Genomic DNA, 23,218 nt, shown 5'->3' on the forward strand with positions numbered 1-23,218 from the left:
GTGGGGGTCTTCCAGGTTGCTCTGGTCATAGGCTGTGGGGTTGGCAGCCTGTTCCTGTGGGTCCACCCTCTCTACTCTGACACACCCAGCTCAGGTTTAGTAAAGTGGTCACTGATCACTAGAAATATATAGATCTTCTTATTGAATGTCTAATAAACAGCTCAACCCACATGGCAAAACTGCAACTCTTGGTTTTCATCCCATCCCCAGAAAATCCTTCCTCTGACCCAGTCCTACCTAAGGTAACCACTCACTCAGTTCAGGCCAACAGGCTTTGCAGTCATTGACTCCTTTTCCTTACCCCTGTGCTGAGCTCATTGACTGGTCCAGTTGGCCCAACCTCCAAAATATAACCCAATCTGACCGCTTCTCACCATTTCTCCTGCCATCACCCTACTCTTGCCTGGCCCTTTGCCTTGGCCTCCTAACCACCTTATCCTCCAAGCACAGCCCCATTTTGCCCCCAACATCCAGAGTGATTTTTTTTTTTTTTTTTTTTTTTTTTTGAGACAGAGTCTCCCTCTGTCACCCAGGCTGGAGTGCAGTGGTGCGATCTCGGCTCACTGCAACCTCTGCCTCCCAGGTTCAAGACATTCTCATGCCTCAGCCTCCCAAGTAGCTGGGATTGCAGGTGCATGCCACCACACCTGGCTAGGCTTTTTTGTATTTTTAGTGGAGATGAGGTTTCACCATGTTGGCCAGGCTGGTATCAAACTCCTGACTCAAGCGATCCACCTACCTCACAGTGTTATTTTTAAAGCACAAGTCAGATCATGTCACTCGTTTATTAGTTTTCTTATGTTCTTTGTCTTTGGCTAGAATGTAACTCTATGAAGGCAGGATTTGTGGTTTTGTTGTAGCTGGGGCCTAGGAAAGTGCTGGGTAGGTGCTAAATGTGTGTTGAGGGCCTCACTGAAGAGGACAGTCTATGGCGGTGGCTGGAGTGGGGGCCTCACCTCTAACCATGTCAGTTGCCCAGAGCTGTCCTGACCCACCCCACAATGCAGAGGAGCAAACGCCCAGCTCCAGATTCAGCCATGTTCCAGAAAATGGCATGGCAACACTGGCGTGGATTACAAAATGTGATTTTTAAGATGGTTTTCTAGAATGTTTCTGGAGAACCATCCCAAAATGATAAGTGAACTCTGAATTAACAACAAGATGAATGACTAAAATGATATATGGGGTGGATTCTACAGTGTTATCTAGAACCCAAAACATTAACCAGGGTCTGATTCTGAAAGGACCATAGTGGTATCTCCAAAATGTGACAAAAGAATTTAGAAAAGAAGGGATATTTTTTCTTTTCAAAAAATAGGTGCTTAATAAATATGCATTGAATAAACTGCTTATATAATATAAAAGAAAAGAAAATGTGTCCCACAGGTCATTCTGAGACATACTAGAATGGCTCCAGAAGCGGTATTCTGAAAAGGGGTCACTAAGAAATCCTGGCATTCCGTCCACCTCAGGGGTTTACTATATATTCCTCTGACTCCAAATTATTCAAATATTTACTTTATTATTGTATTATTTTGAATGTATTGTTGAGAGGGGCATCTAATCCTTTGTGAAATGAGGCAGGAAACAGAAGGCAGACATAACAAATGGAATCAGAAGACTCAAATCATGGGGGATGTAGAAAACATGGAAGAAGCAGAATTGAGAGGAGGGGAGGAAAGAGATCACTCACTTCAGGTACCAACTACAGGCCCATTGTACTGGTTTACATCTTCCTTTCTAGAAGGGAGGTTAAAGGGGGTTCTCTAATAATTCATAAAATCTTTTGCTCTCCCAGCTCTTCAGATTAGGAGACACACTTGCTGGGTGAACCGCCTGGCCATTGAGAGGTGGGAGATTCCAAGGCCTTAGTAATGGTTGTGTCTCATCCCACTGCCATGGGGATGGAGATTAGAAAGCCCTAAGCATCCAGGACTCAGAGTTGCGGGAAGGGCCAGGCAGAAGGGCCCACCGTGCGTCTCCACCAATGGTCCCTACGGTTGCTGGGTACACTTAATCCCACTGTCACCACACACTCACCACAGGGGTACACAGGCAGCTCTCCCCTGCAAACAGCAGCTGGTCAGGGCTGGGCTCCACGGCTGCCCATCTGCCACCCACTCTCCTAGATGCGAGGATGTCTCTAAGACAGGCCTTATCCCTCAGAGCATCTCATTCAGTTTCTTCTGGTTTGGATCTGTGGCTCAGATGGGGATTTTCCCTCCTTCCCACGTGGCTGGCCACCTGCATGCAGTGTGAGTTCCAGATAAAACGTTTATCCTTCCCTACTCCATGCCCTTCCCCAGTGCCTCACGTAGCAGGGTAAAGATGACTGAGCCGCAAACTTGAAGTCTAAGTTTGAATTCTGGCTCCAGCTTTGTGACTTTCAGAAGGTTACTTAGTTTCTCTGTGCCTGAGTTCCTTATCTATAAGAAGAACACAGTAACAGTAGGCATTTCAGAGAGTTAAGTGGATCATAATTGACATACACAAAGAATTTTAGCACAGTGTCTGGTTCAAGTGCCCAAGAAGTGCTCACTGTTCTTAGCTCCCCTGCACTCCTCCTGGGTGGGGCTTGTAGACGCCTGCTTTAACTCAGTCAGGGCCTTCAGCTCATCTGTTTGCACTCTAAGGAGGCCCAAAGGAATAGCTTTAGAACCCTCTTCAGAAAGTGTCCTGAAAACTATGAATGGACCTTAAGAATCTAGTGGCAAGACTATAAAATGAAAGGCCTGCATGCTAATTGTGACCCTGTCAGTGACTCCCTTGTCCTTGTTCTCTTACTGGTTTCCCAGTCTATACAGTGGGAATCCTTTTGCCTAATTCTCATCACTCCAGTAGTAGAATAATTTTTTATGCTGTTTCCAGATGTCATCTGGAAAACTCAACTTTGGTACTAAAATACTAGTATCTGGGGGCCGCTGCCCTAGGCTATGTGTGTTGCACAGCTGGCTCCAGAAGTCTGGCACAGGTGGGCTGATTGGCAGAGCCTCAGTAGCAATGCCCCCGTGAGGGAGGCTGGCCTTTGCTTCCAGTTAGAACTCAGGAAGTGTAGGACCGCACAAACCCAGAAAGAGGTTCGAATGCTATGGGAACCAATCAAATGACAACGTCACTCAAAGGGTCCGAAAAGTAGAACCATGGGGGTGAGCCCACTGAAGTCACTGTATGGGCGAACCGAGGCCCTGGACTGGAAACTGCTGGGAGCCTCTGAATTAGTTGGCCTCGGAGACCCTGCAAGCACTGCTTCAGTGTGAGGTTGCAGTGTGAGACTGCCTGCAGTTCTGTGCTACCTGCAGCACTGAGTGGCCACAGCCCAGCCGCTCTTTTGTATTTTCTGAAGAAGTTGTGGAAAGGACACAGCCTTCCACCATCTTCCTCTGCACTTCCACCCCCAAGCCAGACTCCTGTTGTTCTGTGGCTCACACAATATAAAATACACACACCTAGCACGTGTCTGCAGGCTGAGACAGGCCAGTGTTGCCTGCACAGCAGGAGAACTGAGAGGTGGTAGCTTCCTATTTTCACTTCATCAGTAAGCAGCAGTTGGAATGGAAGCCAGACCAAGGGCTGTCATCTCCTATAGTCTCTCCAGAAATGGAAAAAGCTTGTCCTTTCTCACTATGGGCAGAATGACTTGAAAATGCCAAATTAACCCTTCACACATGCACTTGTGCCCACCCTGACTGAAGGAGAGGCTCTCTGGAGAGGGCAGCCTAGCCTGGCACTTGACAAGTGCTTTCTGTTGTGGATGGCTCACTACACATTAGACCCTGGCCAGACATGCAGTCTCTCATTTCATCCTCAACACAACACTCAGCAGTCAGTATTACAATGCCTATTTATAGATGAAGAAACTGAGGCTGAGATAATACAACAGGGTCAGATAGCTGAGGAAGCATGGAGTCAGAATTCTAGAGACCAAATCTTAGGCAACTCACCAGCCTCCCTCCCTTGGCGAGTGTGACGAATTCTGTCCCTCCGGCACTCTCCCTCTCTCGCTCCTACTCCCCTCCCCTCTGCTTCATCTGGGCATCAGGTCACAGAACTCCTCTGCCTCAGGTTTGCAGGGGTCCTCGCCTCCTTCACTATCCAACCTGGCCCCAAAGACAGCATGTGCTCATGACAACAGCTCGGGCTTCAGAATCAGAGACTCAATTCAAATCCTGATTTTACATCCACCGTGTGTTATTTAGGGCAAGTCTCTGAGCCTCAATGTTCTCATCTGAAAACAGGAATATTATTGCCTCCTTCACAGAGCTGTCGTTTAGATTGGTGGAAATGTCTGACAACTCCCTAGGACAGGTGCCCAGAGAGGGCAGCAATGCAGGCACATGACAGTTCTCAACAGAAGCTTCAGAAGCAGAGACCACTCAAGCTCCAATCCTGACTCTTCCACTCAGTAACTGAGGGCTGGTAACTGAGCAGTCCAGAAATACCTCCTGGTGGACTTCACAGGGTTGCTGGGAGGATTTAAGCAGTTAATAGAGTGAGAACACCATGCTTGGCACACAGTTACTGCTCAAAACACTCCCCTGGGTGACTCAGCGGCTCCAGTTGCATGCTCTGCCTCTGGCTCCTCAAGCTTGACTTCCAGTCTCGAGGTCTGGCTCTCCAGGTTCATTACCTGCCTCTCCTATGCATGTTCCCACTGGGTATCTTCTCGTGAGCACCACAAATCGTGTCTGGCATCTTTCCTTCCCAACTGGCCTCTTCGTGGCTCCCCAGTCTTGGTTGGGCACCATCTTCCCCCACTTGCTAACTCACCCCTGACTCTGTCCTTCCCTTGGCCACCCATGTACAACTGCTCACTCTCTGTATCATGCCCATCCATCCCATCCTCCCCATCCCTTGGCCACTGCCAACCCACAAGCACTCCTGACCATCCACCCTGGGGCACAGGGCACTGAGACCTGGTCAGTGTAGAGGGGATGGTGCCCTGGGCTGGGACAGGACACATGCAATAGTGACCAGCAGACTGAGAGCTCCGTCTGAGAGGCAGCAGCTTGGACAGAAGCTGAGATCTCTGCCAGCCAGGTTGTCCAACAATAGCTGTCCCTGATTGAGCACTGAGTGTGCCAGCACTGTGCCAAGCCTCCGCTGATATTATCAAGTCCAGCTGCCAGTTATAAGAAGCTAGTGAGGGTGGGAGAAGCAGGAACAAAGTGGGCAGAGGAAGCAATAAGAACGCGGGCTGAATGCAAACAGCAGGAGCCGAACCTAGGACAGTTTCTGCACCTCTGAAAGTCTGTTCCTCCCTTTCATCAGGTCTCCATTGCCTACAGGGTGGGAGGGAGGAGTTCAGGAGTCTCCTACGCATGGATGATTTATTTCCTATGTGACTGTAAAGGCCTCTTTTCTAGACCTCCCTGCTTCCTGCAACAAATCCATTCTGTAGCCAGGGTAATCTGAAAACACAAATCTGACAAATGGCTTCACCAATTAAACTCTTCAAGGGCTCTCTGAACGCAAAAGCTCAGAAGGCTGACAAGGCTCTTCAAGGTCTGCTCCCCACCGCCTCCCTGGCCACCCCAACGGGGGCACTTAAGCTTTAGGTAAGGTTTTGTTTGCTGGTCCCCAAGCATGCCAAACTCTGTTGAGCATCCATGCATCTACACCTCACTGCCTCTGGCTGGAACACCCTTCTCTTCCCATTCCTCCACCTCTCCCCTATTGTCATCGGGCTAACTCCTCTCATCCTTCAGAATTTTCAACTCAGGTGACATCTTTGCCAGAAGCCTTCCCCAACCCCCAAGTCTAGGTCAGATACCCAAGGTCTCTGTGCTCCCCCAACCCTTGTGCACCTCTCTGTCACCTGATTTCAGTTAATCCCCCCAGCCCATTTATTTGTCTGTCTCTGAACCTGGTCTATAAGCTCAGGGAATCCAAAGACCACACCGTATTGACCTTTTTAGCCTAGTGCCTAGCTCAGGGCCAGATACTCAAAAGAAACTCAATAAACGTTTGTGGAATGAATGAATAAATATGAGGTGGCCCCTGCAGACACAGCCATGCTCACCACTGTGGCTAGAGAAGGGCACAGGAGTCTCACACTCAAACAGAGCTGAAGGAATGATGAGGGGACTGTACAAGCTGGAAAGCACACATGCTCAGTCTAAAGGGGGCCCCAGTTATTGGCATGTGGGACTGTTGGGCTTCCTGACAGCAACATGAAAAAGCAGGATATGGCCGGGCGCGGTGGCTCAAGCCTGTAATCCCAGCACTTTGGGAGGCCGAGACAGGCGGATCACGAGGTCAGGAGATCGAGACCATCCTGGGTAACACAGTGAAACCCCGTCTCTACTAAAAATACAAAAACTTAGCCGGGCGAGGTGGCAGGCGCCTGTAGTCCCAGCTACTCGGAAGGCTGAGGCAGGAGAATGGCGAGAACCCGGGAGGCGGAGCTTGCAGTGAGCTGAGATCCGGCCACTGCACTCCAGCCTGGGTGACAGAGCGAGACTCCGTCTCAAAAAAAAAAAAAAAAAGCAGGATATTCTTAAAAACTTCAAAACTGCAAATATACTAAATAAAGCATGTCAGTGTGCAGCACCTCATCTCAAGGCCTCCAGTTTGCAACCTCTGCAGAAGCACTTGGGAGGAACCAGCCTGGTCTGAAGTCTAGTCTCTGAGCAGCCATCTCTCAAACCTGGTGAGGAAGACAAGTTCAGACACATAGTGGTGGCTGCTTTGAATATCTGCCATCCCACTCTCTCTTTCCAAGGACCCTAATTAGTCAGTTAGCCAGCCACCTAGGGTGAGGCTGAAGCTCCCCTTGCTCCCCTTGCACAAGGTGGTGTGGTGCCAGGGCCTCCAATACCTCCCTCTGCCAGTCCATCCTGAAAGGCAAGCCTCCCAACTGGGGGTGAGATCATTCCCTCTTCCTCAAAGTTGTACTTTTAAATCCCAGTGGACTTTTCTAGGCCATGTTGTGTAATAGCTGTGTGTAATACACATGTCTGTGTAATAGCTGGTCACATTCTGTCTGCTCTAATCATGAACTTGAAGGAGAGGAGTGGTGGAGCACCTGAACCACCAGTAGGCAGTTCAAGGATCAAGAGGTTCAGCACCACAGCTGGCAGGAATAACAAGTTCAGACCACTCTCTTCTGAAGAATTAGCCCCAGACCCAAGGACACCCCTGCCTCCACCCCAGGCTATGACGGCAGGTGAACTGGCCACCCCCTCGTCTGGAGAGAAAGGGCCTTAGAGCAATCAGATGTGAGTACTTCATGTTGCTAGGGAGCAACAGGCAGCAGCTGGCTGAGAAATAAGTCGTGTCCTTGGGAAAGCATGTTCCTGGCCACTAATTAAATGCTGCTGCAGCGTCTCCTCCTTCAGGGAGCTATAGAAATGTGCTGAATTAATGCAGATGGGAGCAGCTGGTTCCCAAGCCTGCTAAGCCTCCTCCTGTCTCTGCGCAAAGGAAAGGCTCAGGGGGCAGGAATGAAATTGCTAAACCCCTGGAAGGCTGGTAAAGAAAATCTGGCCTCAGACTACTCAGTTCAACTAGCCCACAGAGTGTCTACCTAATACCACTTCTACTGCTGCAGGTGAATTCATCTGTTAAATACTTTTAAGAAAATCTCATTAAATTCCACTTCTGGGTACATGCCCAAAATAACTGAAAGCAGGCTCTCCAAGAGATATTTACACATCTATTGTTCATCACAGCACTATTCACAATAGCCGAGAGGTAGAAGCAACCCAAGTGTCTATTGATGGATGAATGGATAAACAAAATGTGGTACCTACCCACAATGGAGTATTACTCAGCCTTAAAAAGGAAGGAAATTCTGACGGGGCACCCTGTAATCCCAGCACTTTGGGAGGCTGAGGCAGGTGGATTACGAGGTCAGGAGATTGAGACCATCCTGGCTAACACGGTGAAACCCCATCTCTACTAAAAATACAAAAAAAAAAATTAGCCGGGCATGGTGGCGGGCACCTGTAGTCCCAGCTACTTGGGAGGCTGAGGCAGGAGAATGGCATGAACCCAGGAGGCGGAGCTTGCAGTGAGCCGAGATTGCGCCACTGCACCCCAGCCTGGGCGACAGAGCGAGAGACTCCATCTCAAAAAAAAAAAAAAAAAAAAAAAAAAAGGAAGAAAACTCTGACACACGCTACAACATGCATGAACTTTGAGGACATGATGCTAAGTGAAATAAGCCAGTCACAAAAGGACAAATACTAGTATTCCACTTATATGAGGCACTAGAGTAATCAAATTCAGAGACAGAAAGTAGAATGGTGGCTGCCAGGGTCTGTGGGGAGGGATAACGGGAAGTTGTTGTTTAATGGGTATGGAGTTCCAGCTTTGCGAGGTGAAAGTTCTGGAGACTGGTTGCATAACCACATGAATGTACTTCAGTAGCACTACTGAACTCGCAGTGGTGTTACACTTAAGAAATAGTTATGATGATAAATTTTATGTTTTTTACTACAATGAAAAAAATCTTAATTCATGTTCACAGTGAAAAAAAAATTACAAAGATAAAGGGAAATGTCTATCTTCCCTCACTTCCATGCCCACTTTCCAGAGAAAACCATTAATAGTCTTTTATGTCCTTTCAAAAGCATTCTGACTCTACAAGCATGTATGTATTTATATGTATACTGACTTTAAGTTCAGCACAGTTGTTTTTTCTTCATATGAAAAATAGCATCATACTAAACACAGTTCAACTCATGTCTCAGAGAGCTTTCCAAATCAATATGTACAGATTTGCCTCATTACTTCTAACAGCTGTATCAGATCCCATTGTATGGCTGTTTCACAATATATGTAGTCTGTTTTCTACTGATGCACATTTAACAGTTCCCACTTTTTCATAAAAAGTTGCAATGAACATGTCTTGTTCACATATACAAATGTTTTGCCCTGACATATTTATTATTTTTTTCTTCTGATACCTTTGGTAATGACACAGAGTTAGAATTTAACTGGGTTAAAAGTTATGTGTATTTTTTAACATATTGCTTTTTTGTCTTTCAAGAAATCTGAACCAACTTACTCTCCCACCAACAGTGGGTGACAGCACCCTACACCTTTGTTGATACTAGGTCATCAAACATCTTTAACCCTTGCTAATCTGATGGGTGAAAAATAAATATTATAAACAATTGTCATGTGGTTGTTGACCATGTTTATTTATTTTTTTCTGGGAACACTCTGCTAATAACATCATCCATTTTTTTCTTTTGTAGTGTTCATATTTTTATTATATGTTTATAGGATGTTTTGTAGTAAGGAAATCAATCCTTTGCTAAAGGTGTTGTCATTTGACTTTGTTTTGTTTTTGGTTTTTGCCATGCACAAATTTTCACTTGTGGGATTTTTATGGGACTTTTACCCCCGGAAGGGGCTTTCTCACTGCAGAATTATAAACAGAAACCCAGAAGACAACGGCAGCCTGGCTATCATCACAGGTCCATTTTGCATACTTGTTTTTCTCTGACCTTGGCCCCTGTTGCTTGCCTCTCCCTGAATCCTCTGATCATGAGAGGCACAGAAATGTTCCTGCATCCGGCTCCAGCTTTCTCCATTCTGCCTTTTTAGGAAACTCAGTATTTTTCTAACATCTTTCTTAACCTTCTAAAATTTATCCTCTCATTTGATAACCAGGTAAACCTCATGTTCCTCTAAGTTTTTGAGGGGATGTACCCCAGTTATGAATCACTGCCTTCTGCATAACCTCCTCAGACAAGATTGCTTTTCAAACTCTCTGAGGTTTGTAATATGAAAATGTGTGCATTTTGCATTTTCCCAATAAAAAATGTACTGAGGTGTTTTTGTTTTTGTTTTTTTTTTAGACAGAGTTTCACTTTTGTTGCCCAAGCTGGAGTGCAATGGTGCGATCTCAGCTCACTGCAACCTCCGCCTCCCAGGTTCAAGCAATTATCCTGCCTCAGCCTCCTGAGTAGCTGGGATTATAGGCACGTGCCACCACACCTGGCTAATTTTTTGTATTTTTAGTAGAAACGGATTTCACCATGTTAGCCAGGCTAGTCTCGAACTCCTGACCTCAGGTGATCTGCCCACCATGGCCTCCTTAAAGTGCTGGGATTACAGGCATGAGCCATCACGCCTGGCCTTTTTTTTTTTTTTTCTTTCTGAAGGATATCCCTCTCAGGATTCTGACATGGCTACTACATCAATCTCATCCCGAACCTACCCTGAGGGTTGACAATCACTTTTCAGATAGACATTTTAAAAAAATTGTTTTAGCCAGAAGGACATTTAAAAAAGAAGATCTGAAAGGAAAACAAGCTAGAGTCAATTTGTTTTTGTTGTTGTTGCTTTTTCCTTCAGTAGCTTTTGGGGTACCAGTGGTTTTGGTTACATGCATGAACTAGTGGTGAAGTCTGAGATTTTAGTGCATCTATCACTTGAGTATACACTGTACACAATATGTAATTGTTATCCCTCACCTCCTCCCATCCTCCCCTTCCAAGTCTCCACAGTCCATCATATCACTGAATGATAGAGGCAATTTATTTTGAGTAATACATCCCTCCTTAAGACAGATTTCAAACTTTGTAACCCCCAACAGAAACTTTTAAAGACTAGGGCAAAGAGACTGAATCTAAAGATTACCTTTCATTCACTTTTTATTTCTGTTCAGAACATTCCCATTCCCGAACTTCTCCTTTCTTTCAGTAGAAATATAGGCGCCTCTCTATTCTTTCAACAATTAATTAAAACTAGGAGACTCTCTGTTTTTTCAGTCTCTTCTTCTCACTCTGAGAAGTTAATGACTACACTTAGAAGAGAAACAGTAGTTGGAGACCAGATCTTGGGTCCCAGGAAGCAGAATGAGCTGGGCCAGGAAGAGCAGCTCAAGGTGCAGCAGTGTGGGGAGCCTGCAAGCCCCACTTCTGCTCACTAGAGTTAATGTGTGCTACTGCCAGGCAGCGACTGCTGACAACTCGCCTGGGGCGCTGCAAATGCTCCCTGCAGGAGGTGAAACTTCAGCATCAAAGAATTAATGAAACATGACATGGATAAGCAGTGAGCTTCCACAAGAAAAGCCGCCCAACACTCAGCTTTCTTGCTAACTCCATACTCAAAGACTGGTTCCCTGGTTCCCTCACTGATGGTGGGACAGTTGAGAGGACAAGGCACCTCTTTCTTTCTAAGAGAGGAAGACTGGCATTCAGAGACATTACCAGACTAGAAAGGCAAAGGTTAGAGCCGTGATTTACACATTCTTCTATTCCTAGTCCCTGGCACTTAGCAGGTCCTCCATAAATGTATGACACATGAATAAACACACAAGTCAACTAACAGACTAGTGTTAAGAGGGAGAAAGAGGCCAGGGTCACACCTGTAATCCCAGCACTTTCGGAGGCCAAGACAGGCGGATCACTTGAGGCCAGGAGTTGGAGACCAGCCTGGCCAGCATGGCAAAACCCAGTATCTACTAAAAATATGAAAATTAGCTGGGTGTGGTGGCACATGCCTGTAATCCCAGCTAATTGGGAGACTGGGGCATGAGAATCGCTTAAGCCTGGCAGGCAGTGGTTGCAAGAGCTGAGATCTCACCACTGCACTCCAGCCTGGGCAAAAGACCGAGACTCTGTCTCAAAAAAAAAAAAAAAAAAAAAAAAAAAAAAAAAAAAAAAAATTAAAGAAAAACACAGGAGAAAGAGAAATCATGTGGGATATATTGTCAACCTTTAATAAAAAATACTTTGCTAAGTCATCCCCCTACAAGGAAGAAGACAAATACAAAGACACAAAAATAACAAATTTCCCTATTAATGTTTTTGGAAATCAGTAAAATACCAGTTTAGACCTAAATAAATTCAGAGATTTAAATGAATTCTGACATAGGCCAGGTTGAAGTTTACTTGACATTAACCTGTATTGTTACTTTTAGCAAATTGCATGATCTCTCTGAGATCAGTTTCCTTATCTACAAAATAGGAATACTGCATTTTTCAGAGGATGCCATATTGCAAAAAGCCACCTTTATTTATGTGTGTGTTGGCTATACATTGCTACACAACAAATTACCTCCAAAATTCAGCAGCTGAAAACGTTTACTGGCCATGCGCAGTGGCTCACGCTTGTAATCTCAGCACTTTGGGAGTCCAAGGTAGGAGAATCGCTTGAACCTAGGAGTTTGAGACTAGCCTGGACAACATAGGAAAGCCCTGCTTCTACGAAAAATTAAAAACAATTAGCCAGGCATGGTGACACATACCTGTGGTCCCAACAACTCAGAAGGCTGAGATGGGAGGATTGTTTGAGCCCAGGAGGTCTACAGTGAGCCATGATCATGCCACTGCACTCCAGCCTGGGCAACAGAAGGAGACCCCTGTCTCAAAAAAAAAAAAAAAAATTTATTATCTTACACAATTTCTGAGAGTCAAGAATCTGGGAGTGGCTTAGCTGGACAGCTCTGGCTCAGAGTTTCTGATGAGGTTGCTGTCATCTATAGGCTTGAATGAAGCGGAAGGACTGGATTCTGAGATATTTCATTCACATGGCTATTGGCAGGAAGCCTCAGTTCCTCAGCAAGGAGGTCTCTTCAGGAGGTTGCCTGTGTGTTCTTGTGATATGGCGGCTGAATGATGGGAGGTGCGGGCTGGGTGCAGAAGCCTAGCCTTGAAATGTCTTTTATAAGTAAGCCTTGAAAGTGGTGCATCATCACTTCTGCTGTGTTTTATTGGTCATGCCAACCAACCATGATACAATATGGGAGGGCATGAATATGGAAGGTAGGGTCACTGTAGGCCATCTTAGAGGCTGACTACCACAATCTGTCACTCTAAGAACAAATTAAACCATGACAATGCTTATTGCTTAGAATCATTTTTATATTATATTAACCATGACTTTTGTTTTCTGATGCTTTGACATCTTCGGGCCATCCTGACCCTGGACTGCCCCTCCCAGAGTTTGCTAATTCCTGGAGATAGCACACAACTTGCCTGGGAACATGTCTTTCATATGCAAACCAACCAATTCAGAGCCCACACCCCCAAGCACCTTTTTATAGGACTCTCACACTCAGCCCCAATCACCCCAGGGCCAGGTGCCCGACAACTAGGGATAGCACCTAGACCCCAGGGCCCATCAAAATTCAAATTCGTCAATCCCAAACCTGCTTACCTGCTGTCTGGCACACTCCTTTCTGCTGAAACCACAACATAGGCTCTTATCCATGTTTTCACCTGCTCCCTCTGCCTCCAGACCAATCCAGGTGCTTACCCAGGCCCTGCATGGCATACCAGGCCTTCAATTTCTAAGGATCTACGCGTATAACAAATTTCTTGTTTTTTTTGTTTTTTTTGTTTTTTGAGAGGGAGTCTCGCTGTCGCCCAGGTTGGAGTGCAGTGGCCGGATCTCAGCTCACTGCAAGCTCCGCCTCCCGGGTTCCCACCATTCTCCTGCCTCAGCCTCCCGAGTAGCTGGGACTACAGGCGCCCACCACCTCGCCCGGCTAGTTTTTTGTATTTTTTAGTAGAGACGGGGTTTCACCGTGTTAGCCAGGATGGTCTCGATCTCCTGACCTCGTGATCCGCCCGTCTCGGCCTCCCAAAGTGCGGGGATTACAGGCTTCAGCCACCGCGCCCGGCCCCCGAATTTCTTTCTTCATGACAGTCATTTCCCGTGTGCCTTCCCACGGCTGATTAAGACAAATGCCAGTACCTTTGAGATATATGTATTCAAAAAGTGCTTTTGGCCTTTTTCAGATTTTGTTTCTTATCTGACTTAACCTCTAGTTTCACTTTTTTCTATATTGAATCACATGTCCCTGGAAGTTAATCAGCTCCTGTTCAAAGTCAGCAGGAAGCATCTAACAAATCGATTCACATCTCAATGAGCAGTCCTGTGCTCTGCATGAATTGGTTACACTAGGCCTCTCACTACACTAAAACTTCTTCCATTTATTCCAAAGGATGGGTCAATTTCTCCTTTAGTTGCACCTTGTTTGCTGTTTGAAAGGCAATCTTTTTGCATGAATCTCAGCATTTCAGTAAAACTTCATGTACTAGTGGGTCTCTTTCTTAGTTCCAAAAAACAACTCCTCCTTTGTAAAAAATCATGTTCATTCCTCCAATGGCAAATCTGTGCTTTACTAATATCAAATTAACCCCACTGCTCTGCCTTTCTGAGTACAAAACCACCTTTTATTATAATACCTAATCACAGTATAATCTTTTTGAAGGTATCTTAAAAAGCACTTACATTGAACATATGTGGTTATCAACAATGCACATTACTCAACAAAAATGATGACAATGGGAAGAGCACGCCCAGTTTGCACATCCACAGGCGACGAGAACAGCAATGTTGCAACTGCTGCCTGGCTGACACTAAGAAGACACCAACTTTAAGATACACTCCAGTTTCAAAAACTGCATCTCAAAATTCATGAAATGCAAATACTTTCCTATATAAGGTGCTTGGCATAGCATCTGGCCCATAGTAAGTAAGCTTTTAATAAATGTTAGCCATCAACAACACATCAATAACAAACCTTCAGCAAACAAAGCTCCCTTTAACCAATGTGTCTGGTGGCAAGGCAAAGCAGGTTAGAGGTGTTCTGGTCTCCTCAGACTTGGGTATGCAGGGGCAGAGGTGATACATGGCAAGAGAATGGCACCACCTCAATTGCCATGGGTGGGCAGGGGTTGGGCCTAGAGAAGCGGCAAGCTTATGTCAGTTGGTCACTAGGAAATGAAGAGGTACAACCCGGGCTGGGAGTAGACTGTGACACTAAAGAGGCAGGAGATTGTCCCAAACAGGCCAAGAGATTTGCAGCGAAGGGAGAAGGCAGGGTGCATTTTACTGAGCACTTATTATATCAAGAGCTTTAATTAGTACTCATTTAGTGCTCACATCAATCCTGAAAAGTAGAAATTATCCCCATTTTACAGAGGAGAAACAGACTCACTAAAATTCTTTGCATCAAGCCCAGGGGTACATCATAGGTGACAGAGCCAGGGTTTGCACCAGGCTTCACATGAAACTTATTCCCATAATTCTATCAGGCACTATGGATAAAGAATCCAAGTCCTACTAAGTATCTCCCTGCCTCCTACACTGGTAATCAAATGTTGCCTGATGGAGAGAGACTTCAGAATTTTTTTTTCCAAACAGAGGGTTATAGCTATAAAGGATATATACTGAGCAGATAAATGCTGTAAACAAAATTGCCCTGTGGAACATCAAAATCACTTAATATGCTTAATTGCTTTCAAAGCATGCATTGCAGAGAACCATTATGCTGATTACCAATAATTATAATCTACTCATTAAGGAAAGTCCTAAGGGCTTCCACAAAGGAACACTTCATGACTGAGTTTAAGTTACTCTGTGTACTTGAAAATAATGAAGCTACCATTCTTTTAAAAATTATCTAATTTAGGTTTTTCACTCATTTATACTGTGCTTCTCTGCAAGGGCTCCAAATGAAAGAGGTTTTGCTACCCTTAAATGGAGCCCTTCTCTCAAGGTCCAGAGCAGCTTGGCACTGATAGGTGACATGTCAGCTCCCTGCCAAGCAGGGATGGGAGGAGAGAGGTTCAGGGAAGAATCTGGATCTGAAAGTCTGTCCCTGCTTTGCTTAACATTTTGGTTCCAAAGAACTTATTTCTCCAGATTCTTGAGATCCATCAGACATTTGTGAAGAGAAGACACTGGAATTGACTAAGAACTGCCTTAAATCCTTTAGGAATAAAACTAATATACAAAAAAACAAAGGCATTGATAACTTAATATGGGCCAAGTACTCCGTGAAGTGAGTGCTTCCCCTCTACTCTCCTTCAGCTGTTGGAGTGCCCCAGTACCTTGGATCCTCACCTCTTTTACTCTACATATTCCATTCCCATGGTTTTAAATTCTAACTATATGTTGATGTCTTTTAACATTATAACTCCAGACCTGACTCCTTTCTTGAGCTCCAAATTGATGCATCCCATGACTTAAAACATCCTCATCTGGATATCTAATAGGCATTTCAAAACTAGTATGTCTAAAAAAAAACACATTTCCACCCACCCCAACCCCACCCTACCAACCTGTCTTTCCTCCAAGACTTCTCATATAGCTTCAACATCTATCCATTTATTTGACCCCAAAACTTAGGAATTATTCTCAATTTCTCTTTTTTCCATCCCCCTCTGTTCTGTCCATCTCCCACATATCCAACTTCACTCTAGGGATGTCCCCTGAGCAGTCTAAACCAATCACGATAGTCCCATACTCTTTGCTAGAGACCAGAATCCTAGGCCAAAACTAGTCTGCATGGAATGTCATGTGTCTTAATTCAGGTCAGTGGTACAATGAGGTAAAGATTTCCGGGAATATTTCTTTTTTGAGGATGTCAGTGAAGAAACACGTATCCCACATTTCCACTATCCAGTGCCCTATGAACATACTCAAAAAGAATCTACCTTAGGATGAAGCTGATTTTCTGGATGGCAGAAGGGAAGAGGAGGAAAGAACCTGGCTCACAGATGACATGGCTGATTACCTAGAGCAGGGGTCCCTGACCCCTGGGCCATGGACCAACACCTGTCCATGGACTGTCAGGAAGCAGGCCGCACAGCAGGAGGTGAGTGGTGGGCAAGTGAGTGAAGCTTCATCTGTATTCACAGCGGCTCGCGTTACTACCTGATCAGATTAGCGGTGGCATTCATTAGATTCTCATAAGAGCGCGAACCCTATTATGAACTGTGCATGCAAGGGATCTAGGTTGCGTGCTCCTTATGAGAATCTAATGCCTGATGATCTGCCACTGTTTCCCAACACCCCCAGATGGGAATGTCTAGTTACAGGAAAACAAGTTCAGGGTTCCCACTGATTCTACATTATGGTGAACTGTATAATTGTTTCATTATATATTACAGTGTAATAATAATAGAAACATGGTGCACAATAAATGTAATGCACTTGAATCACCCCAAACCATTCCCCTGTGCCCAACCTGTGGAAAAACTGTCTTCCATAAAACCAGTTCCTTGTGCCAAAAATGTTGGGGACTGCTGACCTAGAGCATACAACCCTGAAATTCACTGTACATGTGGATTTCCAATTCTGTGAGACAATAAATTTCCTTATTGTTGAAGCCAGAAATTTTGGGTTTTCTGGTTTTGCAGTTGAAAGCAACTTAATAGATGCAAACAAGGGGAAGCCAACAAAGGGGACCAAGAAGCAACAATCAATAAGGCAGAAAAAAAAACATATACTGTCCTAGAAACAAGAGAACCAAGTATTTCTTGCTATAGAGACAAATCAACTATGTCCAATATTGGGAGGTTGAGGAAAAGAAGGACTAGAGGTGACCACTGTATTGGCAACATGAAATCACTGGTGACCTGGATAACTGTAGTTTCAGAGGAGTGGTGGGGACAGAAACTTCTCTGGAGTGGGTTGAGGAAATGGGCCACAGGGAAGTGAAATCATTTAATTTAGACAACTCTTGAAGTTTTGCTATGAAGGGTAGCAGAGAAATGAGCAGTAATAAAGGAGAATAAGGGGTCAAAGCAGGACTTTTTAAAGACAAAAAATCTTCTAATAACAAAAATGATTTATCAAGAGAAATATGATGCAAGATAGAGAAAATAATTGCAGGAACAAAGACCAGAGTCTTTTGAAAAGCCACAAGGAAACAGGATCCCGTGGACAGGTAGAGAGGCTTGCCTTTTCGAGAAGCAGTGATTATTCCATTTGCTGCAACAGGAGGTAAGGCAGGGAACAAGTACAGACGCAAGCCATAGCTAACATGGTAAAGAAAGGGGAGTTCCCACCTGATTCTTTCAATTTCTGCCAAGTGGCAAGATGACCAGCTGAGATATTGGAGAAGTTTTTTAATGTGTTTTTAATAAAAAGGGTGTCACTCTGTTGCCCAGGCTGGAGTACAGTGAGGCTCACTGGAACCTTGAATTCCTGGGTTCAAGCAATCCTTGTACCTCGGCCTCCCAAAGCACTGGGATTATAGGCCTGAGCCACCAAGCCTGGCCTACTGAAGGAGGGGTTTTGAAGTGAGAGGCAAAGGTGCAAAACAGCAATTTCAGAGAGTTGGCAAGTAAACAAATAAGGAAAGTCTTACAACGCTGAAAGGATTGCTCAGCAATCTTGAGTGCCCATTTTAAGTCTGCGGTCATGAATTTAAGAACAGACATGATTTTTCTGCAGTTATTTTCAGCTGTTCAGAGACAGAAATGTAGGGAGTTGAGAGTTTTCAAAATCTGCATGAAGGAGGCAGAACAGCAAGGAAGTTAAGGGAGTGATTATGGTGTTAGATCGTGCAACCTAGCCTGAATAAGGAAAGAAGAGAGGATCTGAGGGGAGACAACAGCTATGAAGATGCTGGTATCCCAGCAAAGGCTAGTGGTCCACCAAAACTCATTCTCTTTTCTTCTGAATGCAAGAGTACACAAAACACAGCTGGCCAGGCACACTACACTTCCTAAGCTCCCTTGCTTGTTAAGTGGCCATATGGTGAGGACCTCTTCAGTGGAACATGAAGGGGAGTGATGTGTGGTCCTAATGGAGAGTCTCCTCCACACTCATCCTCTCCCTATTTCAATTCAGGACAATGCCACAGTGAATGGCAAAGAAACAAGATGGAAGACACTTGGGTCCTTCAGGCTGTGTGTGGCAGAACCACTCACTGACTCTGAACATCTGCCTTGCACTGTGACCTGAGAGAGAGGGAAAAAAAAAAACTCCTCTCTTGTTTAATCACTGCATTGTGGGGTCTTTTAGCTAAAGCAGTTTAACCTTATCCTAACCTGGGTCAGGGATTGAAGGTTTCAGTGGTGTCTAAGATCCTCTGTAGTGGAAGTAGTAAAGAGAATAAGGTGAAAAGCTAAAAGGGAGTGGTCAGAGTGGGGTGTATGGATTATGAAATTGAAACTTTAGAGGTGGGCAGTTAGAGGTGATAAAAAGATCTAAGATAGGACCAACGGAATGTACGACTAAGGTGGAAGAAAGTGCAAATAAAGTTTCAGAAAAGATAGGAGACTGGCCTAGAATCACACATGAATGAGCAGAAGGGCCCAGATTCCCAATGAGACCTAAATGACTTCACACTCCATGCCCTTTCCACTCTGCCAGGTCCTCAGGTTCAATCAAACTACCTGGTTCAAAGAAAAAGCTGCAGGTAAAGTGTTTCTATGAAGAAAGGTTAGTTTGGCCCCACAAACATGTAACACAACTTCTCCTGGGTAATGGGTAGTACACTACAAGAACACAATTACAGCCAGTGCCTAACTTAATAATGGCTCAACTCAGGATTGATTGACTTACAAGACTGCAAAAGCAATACACATTGAGTCAAGTCCTTAAGATGGGGTTATGCCCAGGTAAACCCATCATCAGATATCTTCAACTTACAATGGGTTTACCTGGACATAACTCCCTCGTAAGTTGAGGAGCAACTGTTTGGTTGGTTTTGTTTTTGTTTTTGTTTTTTCGAGATGGAGTCTCGCTCTGTCCCCCAGACTGGCTGGAGTGCAGTGGTGCAATCTCAGCTCACTCAAGCCCCACCTCCCGGGTTCACGCCATTCTCCTGCCTCAGCCTCCTGAGTAGCTGGAACTACAAGCACCTGCCACCACGCCCGGCTAATTTTTTGTATTTATAGTAGAGGCGGGGTTTCACCGTGTTAGCCAGGATGGTCTTGATCTCCTGACCTCATGATCCACCCGCCTCGGCCTCCCAAAGTGCTGGGATTACAGGTGTGAGCCACCACACTTGGCCAAGCATCTATATTGTTAATACATAATTAGAATCATCATGCTTTGCAACCCTGTATTTTTCATGATCTATGAAGTATTTCATCCATCCAGGGGCCCAGTGGCAGCATTCACACCCTCCTGTTCTTTGGATGACCACCACTGACTCACCTGGCCTCTCCCTCTAGTCTCTATTCCCTCCAAGCCATCTTCTAGACTGCTGGAAGTTACCTTGTGAAATTCGTATTATGCCTTCCACTACATAAAACCCTAGCAACCTGCACAAGACCTCTCTTTCCAATATCCCCTTAGTCTACCTGTTCAGTCACATTTCCCCCGTCTCCCTCGCCCCAGTGTACGCTGCAGCTGTATTTGCTTATTTACCATGTTCATACTTCCATGCCTTTGTATATGCTGGGGCTCTCCTTGAAACGTCTTCAACCCTTGGTCTTACAATACACTCCCACTGATCCAACTCCAGTGCTCTTCCCCAGTATATTTTTCTTTTTCTGCCCTTCCTTCATCTCTCTCCACTGTCCCTAGGGAAACACAATTAGAGCTATTATTGTACTGTATTATAATAATCTGTCTATCTCTCTCCTCATCCTTGGCATCCTGACACAGTTTCCACTTGACTCATAGTAGGTGCTCAAATCCTGCACTGAATGCTGAACGAGACTGAATTTAGCTGTTCCACTTTGATCCCACTGAAATTAGATGAACTGTTTTTGGTGGGACTCAGGATTTCATATCACATTTCTTATTTTCCCAAAGAAAGTCAGTCTGAATGGCAGAGGAAATACAGGGTTCAGCTCTTTGCATCCATGGCCCTTTCACAGTCTGCTCTGGAACCCAACATTTCAAAGCTACCTTCAAAGTCAGATGTTACTAAACAAGGCTACTACACTACTGATGGATACATTATGCAGATGAAACATAAACAGGCTGGCAAGAGTTGAGAATGTGACAGAGGATGTGGCTAGGGTCACCAGGTGTTTGTGGGATGGCTGTGATGGCTCAGCCATCCAGGAACAGCCAGTCTGGTCTCTGTAGGGACACCTGCGGCTTGCCAGCTCCCACTACCCAAATTACAGTACGTGCTACACAGTATTTGTTTCTGCCATGGCCAAGGAGAGCTGCTCACTCTTCCACCTGCATGACACAGATGGTACAGATGGGAGCATGCTTCCACATGAGGATGTGCAATTACACCTAGTTCCTCCAGCTGTGACAATTACTAAGAGAAAACCCGAGGGAAGGAAACAATCCTGGCAGATAACTGTCTTCCCTGCTGGTGCTTACCACTTAGTTCTCCCAGGAACAGCTGCTGCATCTATGGCCTCCCATCTCTTTTACAGTCCTTCCTGGAACCCAAGTACTTGAAAAGCATTGGGTATGATAGGTACATAAAGCAGTCATCGAAGCATATATATTTAAGTATGAAAATACCATGGCTTTATTTTTCTCTTAAAAAGATAGTCGTGCTTATGGGTTAAATGGAAAGGATGTACATCGTTCTCATGAGTAAACAAGATTTAACTGCTTTCAGATGCAAACCATAATGCCAAAGAAGTGACACGAAGGGGGTAAAAGTCTAATGCTTTCATCTTCATAGCAATCAAATGCAAAGTAAAGCAAAAATGAAATGGACTTACTTAATGCTGGGCATTCCCACAGGGAAAATGTAAGAGGATATTATATCAATCAGTAGCAGTATTGTATACAATTTAAAAATTCCTTTAGGTTGAGCCACCCTCACTCTTCTCTCTGGCTCTCTCCCATCTGAGGTATAGCAGGCTGGAACTAACAGAGCTAGTAGTCAGGAGTTTTTGCTTTGGAGTCCACTGAGATAAGTGGGTGGCAAAGTCTTGGAAGACCAGATAACTTGGCTCTGGTGAGGCACCTACGTGCAGCAGTGTCGCATATGGAAGTTGACGACATACTCAGCATTAGTCCTCTGCACAGAAATAGCAAAAGGCTCAAAAGGGTGAAAGGTGAAGGCAACAAGGCGTCGCACTGTGTGGTTGATGGGGCGGCCCAATAACCCCGCCTGGATCTCAAACTTGAGCAGGCCTGAGTCCCGGGCATAGAACCTAAAAAGAACAAGGACAGAGACAGAGAAAGAGGGGAAGTATTGATATTCACCATCAAACAGAAATCTAGACAGCAGGGGAATGTGACAAGTCATTATTTTACCTTATTCATGAAATCTCCTCTTATATCAGCCCCAGGTTATCAGAACTATAAAATCACCTTGGTATGATCAGCTCATTTAGCGAAGAGTGATTATAAATTTTACTATGTTGCACTGAGTCACTGGTCATTTCTCTTTCCTGAGATGACTCAGTTTTACAGTCCTAATTATAGCCTCTCCGCTTCCAGACGCTCCTGCCTCAAGATTGTCTAGGCCAGGGCTAAAAATGAAATGAAAGCCACGTGTGTAATTTTAAATTTTCAGGTAGCCATACTGAAAAAAATAAAAATAAAAAGAGGAAATTTAAATAATACATTTTATTTACTCTAATATATCCAAAATATTGTAATTTCAACCTATAATCAATATGAAACTATTAGTGAGATATTTCTCTTTTTTTTTTTTTTTTGGAAATCTGGTGTGTATTTGACACTTGAGCACATCTCAACTTGAACTAGCCACATTTTAAGTGCTCAATAGCCACATGTGGCTAGTGGCTACCATATTGGACAGTGTGGATCTAGGCTCACCTTTGAGTTTTTCATATTTAAGAATAAATTCTTTTAAAAGGTTCTTCTTTTTCATGCTCAGAAACAAAATACTAAGTAGTGTTTAATTTTTCATCTAATATGTGAGACTAAAGATGCTTCCATCCATCCTAGTATTTAAATGCCTTTACCATATGCAAAATAAATGCCCTATGGTTTGGAGAACTACTGATGATTAGTGAGTGGAGGCTGAATGGCTGAGGCAGGTGGGGGTGGGGTGGCAGGGAGGATTCTAGAAAATAAAAAGCCCTGAATTAAAGAGTCCTATAATCTCCTTTTGGAAATGCAATATATAAGCAGACCTAAAGATATTTATACCTTTTGACTCAATAATCCCATATCCAAGAATTTATATCCTCAGAATTTGATTTAAATGAAGTAACTAGTACATGAATAAAGATGACTGCTATGGCATTTGTTTTAATGTAAAAATATAGAAAGAGAATAAATGCTCAGTGATGGGGGAATAGTTAAATAAATCATGGTACGTCTATTTGATAGAATACACCATCATTAAGACTATAATTGTGAGGACTATGTGTAATAACAACATGAAATAATGTTTATAAAATAAAAACAGACTACAAAAAATGATGCTGTGATTACAAGTGTGTAAATGTAAATATGCACACTGACAAAGACCAGACTGGATTATACAGTAAAGACATTGGAGGAATGGTATTCTGTCTTCAAATGCCCTTAATATCCTTGTATTTCTCATTTTAAATTAAAAATATAAAGAATTATAAGAGAAACCCCTTCATTCAGGAGCAATAGCATTGCC

The 23,218-nt window shown here is 44.3% G+C and overlaps 1 protein-coding gene across 11 annotated transcripts in view; it reads right to left on the reverse strand.

The window, feature by feature from the left end:
• Positions 1 to 1,502: 1,502 nt before the first annotated feature.
• DET1 (DET1 partner of COP1 E3 ubiquitin ligase) overlaps positions 1,503 to 23,218 on the reverse strand; it is a 44,149-nt gene continuing 22,433 nt past the window's right edge. For 10 of the 11 annotated variants that reach the window (XM_073996672.1, XM_045395959.1, XM_005560432.3 and 7 more), the window contains one exon: positions 21,125 to 21,785. In XM_073996672.1, the coding sequence (XP_073852773.1) occupies positions 21,596 to 21,785 (190 nt within the window). In that variant the 3' untranslated portion in view covers positions 21,125 to 21,595. Of the gene's footprint in view, positions 2,427 to 21,124; positions 21,786 to 23,218 lie in introns of those variants that run through there. The other variant, XM_065548383.2, reaches the window with a different exon arrangement.

The sequence above is a fragment of the Macaca fascicularis genome, chromosome 7 (assembly GCF_037993035.2).
Source record: "Macaca fascicularis isolate 582-1 chromosome 7, T2T-MFA8v1.1".
Lineage (NCBI taxonomy): Eukaryota > Metazoa > Chordata > Mammalia > Primates > Cercopithecidae > Macaca > Macaca fascicularis.